Source organism: Yarrowia lipolytica, chromosome 1F (genome assembly GCF_001761485.1).
Source record: "Yarrowia lipolytica chromosome 1F, complete sequence".
NCBI lineage: Eukaryota > Fungi > Ascomycota > Dipodascomycetes > Dipodascales > Yarrowia > Yarrowia lipolytica.
The window spans coordinates 2,880,997-2,895,639 of record NC_090775.1 but is presented as its reverse complement, the minus strand read 5'-3'; the positions used below and the strand labels follow the sequence as shown (position 1 = coordinate 2,895,639).

Sequence of the window (14,643 nt, the reverse complement as noted above, 5' to 3'; positions counted from 1 at the left end):
TGGCCTGTATAGCACTACCCTGTTCCTTGAAATGCTGAAGTGCCTTGAAAGATGCTCCTCAAACACCCCTCACTTGGGCTCAATTCAAGTTTGAATAAACTGGCCCATTTTAGTCTGACTCTCAAGGAAGCTAGGCTATCATTATTGTCGAATATTGCCATATTCCATCTGCTTAAAAGGCTAAGGCATCCTCCTTCTTCTCTCCGTCATCCTCCTCAACAGGGATACTCCACTCGTCAATCTCAAAAGTCCGTTTCGTCACTCGGAAGGCATACTCGCTCTGAGTAACAAGCATGTGACCTCTGTCAGACAGGCATGGCAGCTTAGAAACATTCACCAGGCCCTGGAACTCTCGCTCCTGCACTTTGACGTCAAAAGGGAAGAAATCAAGCACGCAGTCAGCCAGAAGTTCCATCCATCGAGTCAAAGGAGACGATTTGGGGTACAGAACCAGAGGCAGAGACACGATAATGACAAGATGTCTCTTGTACTCTCTAGTGAGGGCCCTGAGCTGTGTGAAAAGGCCAATAACGTAATCTGAATCAGCCATCTGCTTATCATAAATAGCAGGATGAAGGAAGGTGGGAATGCATACTCGCAGAATCGAGTTCTCGGAAGCCGCGGCGGATGCGAGCTTTTTGATTTCGGGAACAATCGACTTATCTGGTTTCAAGTATCTAATCTTTGAGATCTCTGGACCACCCAGTCTCTTAGTTAGATCGAAAGTGGCTGTGTTGTTCTCTGCAAGCTGCTCTTTTCGCTCCACCTCACTGTTATAGCCGTATCTCCAGGCAATCTTCATTGCTCCAGAGCCAGCCTTGGAGCTGGGATCACGGGACCTGCTCTTCTTGTCGCTCTCTCCTGGCAATTGTCGTCCCCATGCATCATTAGCTCCTACCACCGCCACCTCAGACCCGCCATTCCTTCGATCAATGCACCCCTGTGCTGCAAACATTCTTATCAGAATGCTGGCATAATCTGTAGTCGATTCTTCCTCTAGCAGAGTCAGAGTACCGGTAGGAATGCCGTTATGACCGACGAGTTTGTCGAAATCGAAGCATCCAGACGACACGGTCGGCGTACTGGACTGCAAAAGTGAAGGTTTTGTGTTTGGGACGGGTTGAACAGCGTGTGTCACACCAGAGGTCCCCCGGGCATCTGTGGAACCTGTAAAGGGAGCCCTGGGGCTTCTACCTTGGACGCTTGGGTGAGACGAATTGGCTGGAGGACCTCTGAGAGGATGGGGATTACCGGAGTTGCGATCTACGGCCGCCCGGTTCGGAACAGCAACGTTTTTCTTCTGAAAAGACATGATTGTGTCAAGCTAGAGTCTGTGTTGCGGAGGGCGTGTACAAGTTGTAACGAAAAAGGTGCATCGAGAGGCATGCATGCTGGAAGCTTATTTCCTATAATGGAGGTTGGACATGGACATGGACATGTGTGTGATATTCCGGATATTGAGTGTGTCGAATCATAATGGGAATTTTGAACCTAGTTTTTTCTTGTTTGTATTTATATCTCGAAATTAATTTCTTTTGGCTTGAGTTGAAAGTGCCGTGTTTCGCGATTCCCACCTCTTTCAATGGTCACAGGATAAAATCATTGGTATTATTCGATTTGTCTCGTCCAGGGCTTTCATTTGGTAAGCTGTTTGGTGGTATTCTATATATATTTGTGTTAGATTTCCTGCTATGGCCTTCATCATGCTCAATGCACGTCACCCATCTTCGATACAGACCCATCCACATGACTTGTAGTTTGGGTGCAGTACCACGTCTTCCATAAAATCAATATCATTTTCGTCTATATGTACATTTTGATTACTGCTTGGCCTGCTTGGTCTTCAGCTCGTTTTCCAGGGAAGTGATTGTGTCTGTGTTAGTTTGATCTGACTGGATGTGATGTGGTCATTGAAGGAGATGGGGAATCAAATCAACACAAAATGCGCCAGTCCCTTCAATAAATACTTACGGGCATAAGATCTTCGTCGCTCGTCGGTCTCCAGACGCCACCAGATGAAATGCATGGTTGTGTAGATGGCGGAGGCGAGGAAGAAGGTGGAGGTGAGAGGTTTGGAAAACTGGCCAAGAGTGGGCTTTTCTGTCGAGTATCGTCGGAAGCCGATGTGTTGCTTAAGGCCAAATGTTCGTTGAACAGCAGGTCGGATCATGGTGTGTAGAGTGTTGTGTGGTGTTGGACGCTCTGGATTGGAGCTGATGGATTTCGTGATGGTGGTTGAACTTTATTTAGCGAAGTTATGTATACTGGTAGGTGGATTTGGAAGGTCTAAAATGTAACAATTTGGAATAATTGGAGAGTCATGGAAAATAATGAAGACTCTTCGTCGCCATGCATCGGTTTTAAATTTTATTATGGGAAAACTGATGTTTATATGTGGAGCTATAACCAGCGTTGTAGATGTGCAATTTGTTGAACATTCCAAGTAACTAAGGATATCCCAATTAGGTATATACTTGTACTTTAATTATTTTTGGGAGCGTCATTTGTCGAACATACTCTCTGCTTCATACACGACATTACATGCTATTTACTCATCAACTACAGTTCAACATAACCAACCAAAAATACACAATAAAATACCCTTACACAAACATCAATCAACCTACTCTGAAGGGTCTCTTCTCTTGATCTTGAACCCCTTGTACATGCCGTCAGTGAGCAACCACCATCCTGAACCAATGAGAACGATGCACACAACAGCAGTGATGATACCCGCACCGGCTCGGTCACCAGGTCCAATAGTTAGTGGCGCAGCAATGGTGTTGGCATAAGGAGACTCAAATACAGTGCCGGCCGATCCGTTACCCTTGGAGTCTCCTCCAGTGATATCAGCCAGTGGACCTTCCGAGCTCATGATTTGGGTGTTGAGAATAGCACCCAGAACTGAGAGTTGTTCTCCCAGACCGATGTATTGGTCGTCGTACTTGCCTGTCAGCCAGTCCAAAGAGCAGGTGTGGCCATCTCGTCCACCAGAACAGGTTCTAGCTCCTGCCATGGCACTAGGAACAAGATACTTCATGATCTCAGGGGCCAAATCAGGCACTAGCTGAGCAGTCTGACCGAGAAGACTCGAATAGATGCCCTTGAAGGTTCTCTGATCGGCATCACAGGTAATTGTAGCCTGTTGACAGGCGATTTCACGCATAATGTTGCCTTCAGGACCCCCAAAGAAGTGCAGAGGAGAGACGGCAGTGTTGAAAATACCTCTGACTCGTTGCCCCCACTTTTCCGAACCTGTTCCATTTCTCAGGAGCGTTCCGTTGTACAAGGCAGCGGCTCCGTGCATGAAGATTCCAGAGTTGTAGGTCCAAATGTACGGAGTTCGGTTGGTACAGTTGGGCACGTTACCGGAACCTGTCTCGATACCATCGTACACCTCGTATTGTTTTGTCACGAGATCCACAGCCTCGGCCCAGTTCCAGATCTTGTCACACCACTCCAGATACGTCTCATTACCTGTGTATCGATATAAACGGGCTCCAATGTTGAACAGGGCTCCGCTTGCAATGGCGTTCTTGTAAGAGTATCCAGAGTTCCACTGGTAAATCTGCCAATGAAGACCCCCTCCACAGATGTCGTCCCATCTGGAAGCCATGGTGTTGAAGGCGCCCTGAGCAACGTACAACCAGCCATACTCGTCTGTGGGGGCCGTGAAGTTACGTTCGGCGGCAGTCATCATGGTCATTCCCCAGACGCCTTGGTCATCGTTACCTTCCGAGGAGGAGAAGTTGAACACCATGAGATCGAACCGTTCTCCTCGCTGGTGTAAAAGAGCCTCGTAAGTGATATCGTTAAGAGATGAATTACCGGTGATGTGCCAGTATTCGATCATGGCGTTCCACGCAGCTCCAGCATGCCACCAATAGTACGGTTGAACAAACATTCCAATTGTGCCACCGAATCGGAACCCGTCGTAATAATCGAGCATTCCCTGGGCAACCAAAGCCACAGCATTGTTGACAGATACAGGTGAGTTGAGGTCAAGGTTGAGTGCACATGTTACGGTAGTAATCAAACCGCAAAGGGCTGCGACGAGTTGTATTCTCATGGCGATGGTGAGTGAAAACTTACAATTTCCCTCTAGACGTGATACAGCATAACGAGAGATAGGCACTAAGCAGGCTAGTCAGACGCTAATAAAAGAAACATTCATGTTCACAGGGCAAATGTAAATGAATTCCCCATATGCTTAAAAAAAAAAAACAGTCCACTGGCAACATATCTCCTGGAGGGGTAATAATATACGCCTTATCATCGACTTTTCCTGTAGAGTTATAGTAGTAAATAGAACAGGTCGCTAAACGAGGACGTGTTTTGCTCGAGGACATCAGCTAACAATTCCCCTCCTCCTCCATTCTAAATGTAGATATGGCGCGACAACGGTCTCGTACAATGCTTGTGTAGCATATCCCTTGACGTCTATCATTGTCCAAGAAATAGTAAAGCCTTTGTTTATCACGCTGAACAATAATACGAGCGGAATATTCGGAGACGGCACTGTCACCTCGTCGAAAGTCTCGACTTGGCAACCCTTGGCACGACTTGCATGCTAAAGCGACACTAGTCCGATGCTAAAAAACATACTAAAAATACATCGAGCTGTTTGACTGATAACAGCAGAAGTTGACAGCTGTCGTTGACAATGAGAAGCAAAATCGGTGAGAATCCCGTATTCGAACTGCTTGGAAACCCCGAAAGATGAACTCATGTACTTTCCATAAATTCTACTTGCCCTACGCTACGTACTTTGTAACTACTTGTAGCTACTGTAGTCGACTAAACGCAAAGTGAACTAAGCCAAACGAGGGGGTCTTAGTTGTTCCTAATGAGAGCTAGTCACGTGGAGAGCGAACAGATGACAGTTCCTCTATACCGCACTAAACAACTTGGCTAACGCAAGTCCAGGATTTGGCATTTATTGGCAGTGTTGGATTTTTGAGGATTGTAAGTTGTATGAGATCTTAGTTCTCTGGCATCCATGCTACGATACCCCATTACTGCAAAAAAGAGTAATTACCACAGTTTAAAAGAAAATTCGTAGTTTTTTACACGTTTTCAATGAATTTATTAACTGCCCAGTGTTCCACTTCTCGCTGAGGTATCAGTTGTCGCAATGGTCTGCATCTAAGTAGATACAGGTTGACATTGGAATAGTTTCGACATGTACAGTTGAAAAAAGGACTCCTCAGATGTTACTGTATCATCAAAATAGTGATGTTTTTTCAATTGAAAGGAACTACAAGTAGTTCCAACAAATCATTACTACAATACTCGTAGTAACCACTATCAGGTCGCGAATCTCTTCCAAGTGGTCCACCTAAAAATTATAAGATACTGAAACAGTCCATAGTGGTGTAAAACACCAACATTGCAAGTACTCAAGACCTTACTACATTGTAGTGACCTACAGCCCAAGAGACTCAGTTTTACAATCTTTCCTACGCCAACATCACTTCCCTTCGCTCCGTTTCTTCGTCGCGTGTCACACGATATCAAAGCTTAAGTCCAATAAGCATGCATAATGTCGTAATTAAATGCCTGCGCGCTTCTGGACGTTAATTCGCCTTTTTCGCTCAGACCTGCACTTTTTGGTTGAACAAAAAAAGCCGACATTAAGATACAACTAATTAATTAGCCTGAAAACCCGAAGAGAAATATCAGCCGAAAATCATAATTGACAAAATGAGCACATAGCACTTCACATGATCAGTAGAGATCTCAATAAACCACACGTGTCAGCCACCCTAGCCTTGGTGAAGGGCTACTCGTGCCACCCGGGATATGGGTATATATATATCGTCCAGGTTAGGGTTTTCTGTTTACTGTCACCTTCACCTTTGGTCATACAAAGTTGAGGAAGGCTAAATCACAACTCCTCTTACCTCCAACAACGATGAAATACCTAGTGGTCCATGTCCTCACCACATGCGACGAACAGGGTGTCTACGTGACACGAGACTCCACGGAGATCATCGAGGTTGCGTGGACCACCGTTTCGCCAGACTCCATTTCGCCCATCCAGTCCACCTTGGTTCGACCAGTCAACACCCCCATCACTCCGTTGTGCACACAGCTGACAAGTATTACATGGGAAACTGCCTCTTCGGGAGTTCTTCTGCAACAGGCCATCGCTCAGTTTGCTGCCTCCGGCGCCGCTGACGAGGGCACTGTCTACGTGTGTCTGGACTCGTGGGATTTAAGGGTGCAGTTGGAACGAGAGTCGCGTGACAAGGGTGTGAAGCTGCCTCCCGTCATGGCTCACCCCAGAGTTTTTGATCTGGCCAAGGAGTGGGAAAAGTGGGCCACACAGAAAGGCATGGTTCCTGCCACTCCCACACCTCTGATCCAGATTTGCAACTCTCTCGACGTTCTGCCTCCTACCTCTCCCCGGGCCAAAGACATGGTCACCACGGTGGCTTCATGCCTACACAAACTGATGCATGTGGCTCCCGCTAGAGAATTTCCCACCGTGCTGACCCGACCACTTGACGTGGAGGCCGATCTGAGAGCTTTTCTCACCGGAGGATGCAAGGTGTTGCATTTGGAAAACCTACCGCTGGACACGACCCAGAGCGAGCTGGAATCATGGTTCATACAGCATGGCGGACGGCCGATCGGGTTCTGGACGATGCGAACACCAGAACAGCATAAGCCCACAGGTTTCGGGTTCGCCATGTTCGCCTCACATGAAGAGGCGGTCGAGGCTCTGGCTCTTAACGGTAGAGCTCTAAACGACAAGGTGGTCGAGGTGAGTCCCAGTTCGGAGCAGGTCATCGAACGTGCTCAAGATCTGCTGACTCCCTTTCCCCCCAGCAAAAACAGACCCCGACCTGGCGACTGGACTTGCCAGGTTTGTGGATTCTCCAACTTCCAGAGAAGAACAGCCTGCTTCCGATGCAACGAAGCCATCGGAGTGGGAGGTCACAACGGCAACATGGGCGGTGCACAAAACGGATATCAGAACGCCAACCCTGGCAACAACGGTGGCTACCAGAACAGCAATGGAGGTGGCTACCAGAATGGCAATCATGGTAACGGAGGAGGCTACCAGAACGGGTACCATGGCAACCATAGCAACCATGGTAACCACGGCGGTAACCGGTCCGTTCCGTTCCGTGCTGGCGACTGGAAGTGCGGCAAAAATGGCTGCTCGTACCACAACTTTGCCAAGAATGTGGCATGTCTCAAATGCGGAGCTTCTCGAGGAGAAGCGGCGGTTGTGGCCGACGCCAATTACGTCAGGTTTTACGGTACCCCGGGAATGGGGCAAGGTATGGGTTTAGGAATGGGTCAGAATTATAACCAGTATCAGGGATACGGCTACAAGGATGTGAATACTTGAGCTGTGCTTCTAGTGACTCTCGGTTTTGTTCTTTGCACATATTACACACTTTTGGTTTTTGGTCACGTGTACACGGTTCTAATGAACGCGTGACCGGTTTGATCACTTGTTGATCGGGATGCATGTATACATGGGTTTATTCATAAGTAATCGGTTAGGTGGTTTGAGATGGTGAACGTACCGCAGTAAGTGTAAAGTGCTTCGTTACAGTATGTACTCGTAGTATGTCATTATTCGGAATGTGCAGTAGTATCATGAAGCAGAATGAGTGAGTACAACAAAAGTACAGTATGTACCTACTGTAGGGCTTTCTTTGAATCATTGCCCTTCTGTTCAGGGTCTGTTCAACTCCAACGAAGAGTCTTCAGGAGACATCACCACGACTCACTGACAGTGCAAAGTCGGTTGTTTGGCATTGACTACTGTAATGCGAGCAATAGGCGTTATATACAATGTAGCTACAGTACAGTGCATACTGTTCTTCGTCGTCACCGCTGCGGTACAGTAACATCCATTCAGATTTTTAGGGTTCATTTTTCTGTACTTGTAAGTCATTCCGGCTCTTCGTCATTTATATTATGGTGCATATACATTCTGGATGCCGATATGGCTTGTACTTGTACTTGTACCCTCGGATATATATTATATTACATAAATCATAACTGAAAGTTGTACGAGTACCTGACATAGACTACATGAGGCATATGGACACTGCGAAGGTGCCAAATGGACCACCTATTCAACTGAACCACCCGGAGCCGAACAGTTTTCGGTTATGAACCCAATCGGTCACTAATCGAGGTGTCTCAGCAGCCCATCTCCTCAAACAAACGCAGAGTGGTTAGAATTTCCAAACCGTCGCTACTTGTTGGTACTTGTACGCTGTACTTTCCAATTTTGTGTCAGCTTGCCGATACTGTACAAGTGTTGCTCCCCTCTCAAGTTGAGAGTCGCTCAACACAACTTTAGGTTGAGATAGCTGAGCCACTCGTATTCGGAGCACAAGAAAAGAGAGTGCAGATATATATCATAAACCCGTACCGTGCGTAGTCTTCTCCGAAAGAGTACGAGAGGTGAAAGTCTGTTGCCGCGGTGCCTTAAATGGTACTGGACAAAAGACGAGTGGCCCATTCCTTTCCCTCTCCGCTCCTCGTACAATTACCCGGCTTCTTTGAGTCAGCTGTTTCCCCATCGGCTTGAACAACCATCGCGGACCCATACTGTACTCAAGTATGAAAACAACCCTAACCTGCATCACCCACCCAACTACGAGTATCCCTCACAAAGCCTAAATACTAAACCCGTTTTCACAATCCTTTTCTCTCTCTTCTCTTCCTAACAAGACACAATAACACTCAACATCCTTGTGCCACCCTCACATTTGCCATGGATATAGCGCAAATACGGCAAGCAGCGCTCAACTCGCTGTACGCCCACAAAGACCATCTAGACACGCTGCGCAAAAACACAGCAAATTCAACCCATCCACCCGCAGGCGACGAAATCCGGGTTGTGGATGTGAAGCAGTATACTCAACCAACAACACAAGGTGTCTCGGCCCACCCCGTACCACAAGGTGTGTCGTTGCCAACGCCACCCGCACTGCCGATAGTGACCACGCAACCGGCGTTATCGCCAATGCCTCCGCTCACCCGGCAGAAGCCTTCGCCGTACCCTCGGCAACATGCGCCGCCACCGCCAGCCACCTCCAAACCCACGTTTCTTGGCTTACTGGGTGGTCACCCCGTCTACCAGTCTGTTTTCGACCTTCGTCGTTTGGGACTGCGGTTCGACGAGATCCTGCAACAGAGCGGATGCAGTGAGGAGTTTCTGCGGCATATCTTCAAGCAGCTGGGATATAGCATCGAGTCGGTGGTCCAAACACCCATGCCCCCTATCCCGACCCCTGTGGCCGCGGTTCAACAGACACAGATACAATCACAATCATCACGCACACAACCGGTGATGACCTTCGAGCAGTTTCGCAAGACACGATCAGAGCTCAACACACCCACCCCGCAGACTCCGCCCATTGGTGCTGCTGCCTTCAATCCTGCGTACGTCGTTCCCGTTCGCTCCATCCCTAGGTTCGGAGAGAAGTCTCGTCGTCAGAAACGACTTTGCATTGAGATTAGTGACAGCGAAAGTGACAGCGCAAGCGAAGGTGTTGTGTCAAAGAAGCATAAGGACATGTCTCTGGAAGAGACGCGGCTAGAGATTGCACGAATCCGGGCCTTGATTGCCCAGCAGAACGCGTCGTCCAGAAACGGCACTCCCAGCCATGAGGATAGTGAGGCCAGCGAGACCAACGAGACTGCTGCCATCGTGGAGAAGAGCCCTCTTGTTGAAGAGGCTGCTGGAAAACTCGAATATGTCGTTCAAATCGCAGCAGCTGCCCCCAAGAGCGGTTCTCCTGCCTCGCCACCTCTCCCTGTGACGCCTGCTATTTCCCCAGAGGTCCAGGCGTACCTCAACTCGAAACACATTGCATTAGAATCGCTGAGCGCGGTTCAACTGGACAAGATTGTTCAGATCGTCAAACTCAAGACCTTGTTGCAGGGCGAGGAGGATGCATTCACGACAAGTCTGAAGAGCGCGACACAGCCACATTCGATACCCCAACCTGATATACCACCCCCTGCCACCCGGCAACCTAACCAAAGTGACACAGAAGGTATCGATGCTAGTGATCGAGCACCTTCCTCCCACAGTCATCAACAGCAGAGCCAGGCTGCTCATGTAGTAAGTATGGCTAACACAGAAGAACAAATTGGAGTGACGAATGAGCTGAGTGGGGTTGGCAAACGAGCTTGGCGAGGACACGGGAAAAATTTCACGGGCGGAAGCGGAATGGCAAAGAGTTGCATTCGGTTTATTTTCTTTCTTTGGTGCATGCTTTTTTTTGCGTGGTGCACCGCAATATTTCGTTTTTCGATCCTCGCGTCATTTTTCTCTTCTACCTCGACAAGATCTATGTTGCTTTTCTATTTTTCCCAGCACTAGTCGTTCATTTCATTTCCTACTAACACCAAGCAAAAGGAGCGGGAGATCCAAGACTCGTCTTACCGGTCTCCCTTGGCGGCTTTCCGTAGCCACAAATTCGGTCCTCTGAGCACACTCAGTGCTCAGCGGCCGGTTCATGTAGATAGCGAGTCCTCCGACTCTTTGGCTGACGCCGACTCTGATACCATTTCTTTGGCCGAGTTCAAGCCGTCCGAGCTTCCCTTGTGTCCGTACGAGCTCCAGGGCGTGTGCAACGACTCCAAGTGTGAGCAGTACGCGCACTGGCGTGATCTGCGGCTCAGCAAGAACGAGCGGATTCTCGAAATCATGCGGGCCTTTGTAGGCAACTCGCCCGAGGAGCAGAAGCAGTACAGGAACGAGCTCAACGTTCGCCTGAAACAGCTCAAGGGCGCTGATTTCGACACCATTCTCCCTGCGCTGACGCAGTTCCGCAACCAGCATATTACTGACGGCCACTTCCTTGACTGGTATGCCTTCAACCGTGTAGACGTCCAAAACTAACTTAATCTAATGCATTTATAGAAATATCCAAGAGAGAGTATGTGCAATAGATGATGTACAAGTACTTGTCCTTCTACCGAGATGTCATGAATGGAGATATACTTACAGTATGTACAGTATGTACAATTAGTGTTGCTCATAACCTGTATTGTCATATTTTACCTGTGGAGCAAGCCACACAGAAAAGGCGGGTATATCGTACGGTACATGTGGCTAGCACTTCGATCACTACAACCAATCTCAATATCTCTAATATATTTTTCTACTTTCTTGTTCTTTTGGGCCGGTCTCTTGACTCGGTCCTTCAAAAACATGGGTAACGTCTTTGACGGATTATTCCGTCTCAACCCTCCAACCACTCATGCTAAATACAAGTGTGGGTAGCTCCTTATTTGGGAAGAGCAGCCTCTGCCTTCTTCTTCTGGATCTGAGCCACCGCGTAGACGATACCGGCGACGAAGCCAACAAAGATGGCAGACACAGAAGAGAAGGTGGCGGGGGTGCCGAAGAAGACAATTCCGGAAAGAGCCAGAGGCAACTTGTTGAGGGCACCGACCATGGAGTAGGTGGTGGACGAGGTGACTCGCACACACCAGGCAGAGCAGTAGGAAATACCAATGCTCATGAGACCGGAAACAACCATGGAGAAGAAGATGAGGTTTCGGGACTCGGGGGGGAAGTTGACAGCCAGGTTGGCGGGGGACCAGTCTTCAAACAGAAGAGAGGCAATGAGGAGCACGGGGATAGACAGCAGGTTGTTGTAGAAGGTAGTATCGAAGTCGCCGAAGTTGGTGAGCTTGATTCGCTTTCGCATGTAGAGCACAAAGGCTGCGGACGCGAAGCAGTTAGACATCATCCAGAAGTAACCGATGTTGAGAGCGGTCACTGTGGTAGTAGCGGAACCGGACACAGCAATGGCTCCACTGATATCACTCCAGGCAGCAATGACGGAGGAGAGCACCATGAGCACAAAAGAAGCCAAGGCCATGGAGGTGACGCTGCCGCCAAACCAAAGAACCTCGCCGTAGGCAATGAGAATGATGGTTAGGTTCTTGAAAATGGTGTAGACGGGAATCGACAGAAACTGCAGGGCCTTGGAGGAGGTATAGATCATGACGACCAGCAGCAGAGCGATGGGGAACCACTTCTTGGCCTCATCGGCGTTGAAGGACCGGAACTTGCACAGGCCGAAAGATTTGCCGATGGAAATGGCCGTCAGACACACAATGGACTGGACCGCCAGAAGCGCCAAGTTCAGGTTAAAAGAGGTACCGGACAAGACATACTTGTTGGTCACGGTCATCAGAATAGATGCCGCGCAGTACGACAGGATCGACAGAACTGGCGAGTTGGTGATTGATTTTTCCATTTTGTGTGTCGTGCTACGTGGAGGACAACGTCGTCAAGTACAGTAGTATCGCGATTAATTAGAGTTGCGGTTAGGGGATGGAGAGAAACGTGCAACCTAGTTTTTAGGGTAAAAGGAGAGACTTTTTGGAAAGGTGTTTATATCAATCCGATGGTTACGGTTCGGTGGTTTGATTTCCAAGGCTGGTTTACTTATATCTTTGGTATTCATCCTTTTGAGGATGTTTCTTTTCTGTTGTATACGTAACTCTAATAATTTTCACTCTCAACTTTTTCATTTGGTTCAGGGGGATGTTTTTGAGAAGGTAATATTGCTTCTTGAGTCCAAGATAGGCTGGTTTTGTAGTTATCGTCGTACTCGTTATGTTTCTTTTTTTCTGAATCTCCATAGCACCAAAACTGTGCTCTGTACAAACACCTCAAGGACTTCTGGTCTGTCTGCGTAATATCCACGTTGTCATTTGGCGACGATCACAGTTATGAGAGAAAGCGTAAACTTGGTGTTCCGGACGGCATTATGGGGTTTAAATGATACCGTTACAATCCTTTCCCTTTGCTTATTCTGTCTATCAACACCGTTTCCATATTCATTCATTAATCGCACTCTGACACACATATCTCCACCTCATATAAGGTTGGGGATCAACGTGTGCCTGGTTTAGCCGACTAAGTTGGGCCAAAGATTAGATACTGATTTGGAATGTGATTGACAGCGGTAAACAATGTTATTGTGGGAGCGGGGTATCCAAGGTATCCAACACCCATGTGGGCAGAATGTGGGTTTGAAATTTAGGACCGATTCCGTCACGTGGACGCGTGTTTATAACTTTGTAAGTTTCCACTCCATTTTTTTTGGGCCGCGTGTTTTTTCTGCTTACATGTATTTTTTTCACGCGGCTGATGGATATGTGCATGTTGACATATTGTACATTCCATACACGGCTGACTTTTGCTTCTCAGAAAGAAGTAAACAGAGCATCTGTAGGGAGAAATATACACTTGGGGAGGTTGGAGAAGGTGCGACTCGAAATTTTTTCACATAGACGATCACTAAAGGCGATCCCTGATCCTAAACCACCGGCTACTTGTAGGCACTACAAATTGTCTAGATTGACAGTAGCCCCTTCCCCTGGTCTAAATAGGGGAACCGACTTCGTCGAAGATCAGGTGAGATCCTGGCTGAGATGGACTTGCATTAATTAAGTAGATTGAGAGAAAATGTTTCATGCCTGTGCTTTTCAGATGCCGGAGTCACACTTCTGTATCGTATGTCCTCTTCGTTTGAGCTTAGTAAGCCTACCTACAACCAAGAACTGGATGTCAATGAGGGTGGTGAGCAGTGGAGGATTTGAGATGGCAGTGGTTATGACTCTGTATAAACTTGGAATGATTGGTTCATCTTTTTCACAAGGTAACTGACTTTAGAGCATGTCTATTGCTTGTACTCGTATCTACCGTATACATCTATAGATCCTTGTGATAATCTGTGTTTCATGCGACGCCAATTTGGCACCGTTAAACTAAACAGAGACAATGTGTAGTTATCTCTGAGTGTCAAGCGTCTCGCAGTCGTGTCTCTTCTCAAATGTAAGCTTGATCTGATCATAGAGCAGCTACTTGTAGGTTGACAATGATCTATTCGGTACCTCTTTTAGAGCATTTCAGCTTCCATTTCCCTAAATGAAAGCTCAGATAGATCCTCATGGGATTCGGAAATTGTTCAGCTGTATCATCGGCACCAAGTCGCCCAGCTACTGCAAAGGGAGTAAGGAGTGGGGGAGGAGTGTTATTGCTTCCACGTGGTAGGTTAGAAGATATAGAAGTATGTACTTGTACTTGTACTTACTCGTTGCAGAGGTCTTCTGTCGTTCTCTCCATTTCGAGGTTCTCCGTTACGGTCTCTATTAAACGGACTAAGTGCGATTGGTATAGGTAGAAGTACTTGTTCATCAACCAAGTCAATCACTCAAAAAGAGTGTCATATAAAGTGCTTCTACAAGTACATTGTACAAGTTCAAGTACTTGAATGCATTCCCTCATCTGATTAGTTCTGTTCCATCCACCCTTCAACTTCCGATCTCTTCATGCAGCTCAATATCTCTTTTTTAACTATTGTCACAAGTAATCACAATCTATTTGATAACTCCATTGTTACCGAAGGCTGTTCATTCCACTCAATAGCATCCACAACTTTGATCAAGCAATACAAACCAGCGTTTGTGACTCGTATATAAAATCCAATGGTCTCCACTTTCGGGCACTTCGAAAACAGCCCACACACTTATACTAGTATAGCTCCAAGAACTCGTTCTCGTCATTCCACTGAGTTCTTCGTAAAGTTTCAGCTGTTACAGTACAACGCTGCACAGCAACGGTGCAGCAGAGAC

General features: G+C 47.5%; 6 protein-coding genes across 6 annotated transcripts; 2 read left to right on the top strand and 4 right to left on the bottom strand.

Annotated features, from left to right (window-relative positions):
* Positions 1-172: 172 nt before the first annotated feature.
* YALI1_F28943g (uncharacterized protein) lies at positions 173-1,312 on the bottom strand (the record flags this gene model as incomplete). Its single annotated transcript, XM_505726.3, has 1 exon — positions 173-1,312. One exon carries the CDS (start codon positions 1,310-1,312, stop codon positions 173-175), a length of 1,140 nt encoding a protein of 379 aa, XP_505726.3.
* Positions 1,313-1,820: 508 nt separating this feature from the next.
* On the bottom strand, positions 1,821-2,170 carry YALI1_F28934g (uncharacterized protein; the record flags this gene model as incomplete). Its single annotated transcript, XM_066094365.2, has 2 exons — positions 1,821-1,873; positions 1,972-2,170. 2 exons carry the CDS (start codon positions 2,168-2,170, stop codon positions 1,821-1,823), a joined length of 252 nt encoding a protein of 83 aa, XP_065950437.2.
* Positions 2,171-2,623: 453 nt separating this feature from the next.
* On the bottom strand, positions 2,624-4,069 carry YALI1_F28915g (uncharacterized protein; the record flags this gene model as incomplete). The annotated part of the gene is made up of 1 exon (XM_505725.3): positions 2,624-4,069. One exon carries the CDS (start codon positions 4,067-4,069, stop codon positions 2,624-2,626), a length of 1,446 nt encoding a protein of 481 aa, XP_505725.1.
* Positions 4,070-5,914: 1,845 nt separating this feature from the next.
* YALI1_F28897g (uncharacterized protein) lies at positions 5,915-7,363 on the top strand (the record flags this gene model as incomplete). Its single annotated transcript, XM_505724.1, has 1 exon — positions 5,915-7,363. One exon carries the CDS (start codon positions 5,915-5,917, stop codon positions 7,361-7,363), a length of 1,449 nt encoding a protein of 482 aa, XP_505724.1.
* Positions 7,364-8,749: 1,386 nt separating this feature from the next.
* YALI1_F28868g (uncharacterized protein) lies at positions 8,750-10,366 on the top strand (the record flags this gene model as incomplete). Its single annotated transcript, XM_505723.3, has 1 exon — positions 8,750-10,366. One exon carries the CDS (start codon positions 8,750-8,752, stop codon positions 10,364-10,366), a length of 1,617 nt encoding a protein of 538 aa, XP_505723.3.
* Positions 10,367-11,276: 910 nt separating this feature from the next.
* On the bottom strand, positions 11,277-12,257 carry YALI1_F28833g (uncharacterized protein; the record flags this gene model as incomplete). The annotated part of the gene is made up of 1 exon (XM_505722.3): positions 11,277-12,257. One exon carries the CDS (start codon positions 12,255-12,257, stop codon positions 11,277-11,279), a length of 981 nt encoding a protein of 326 aa, XP_505722.1.
* Positions 12,258-14,643: the final 2,386 nt, after the last annotated feature.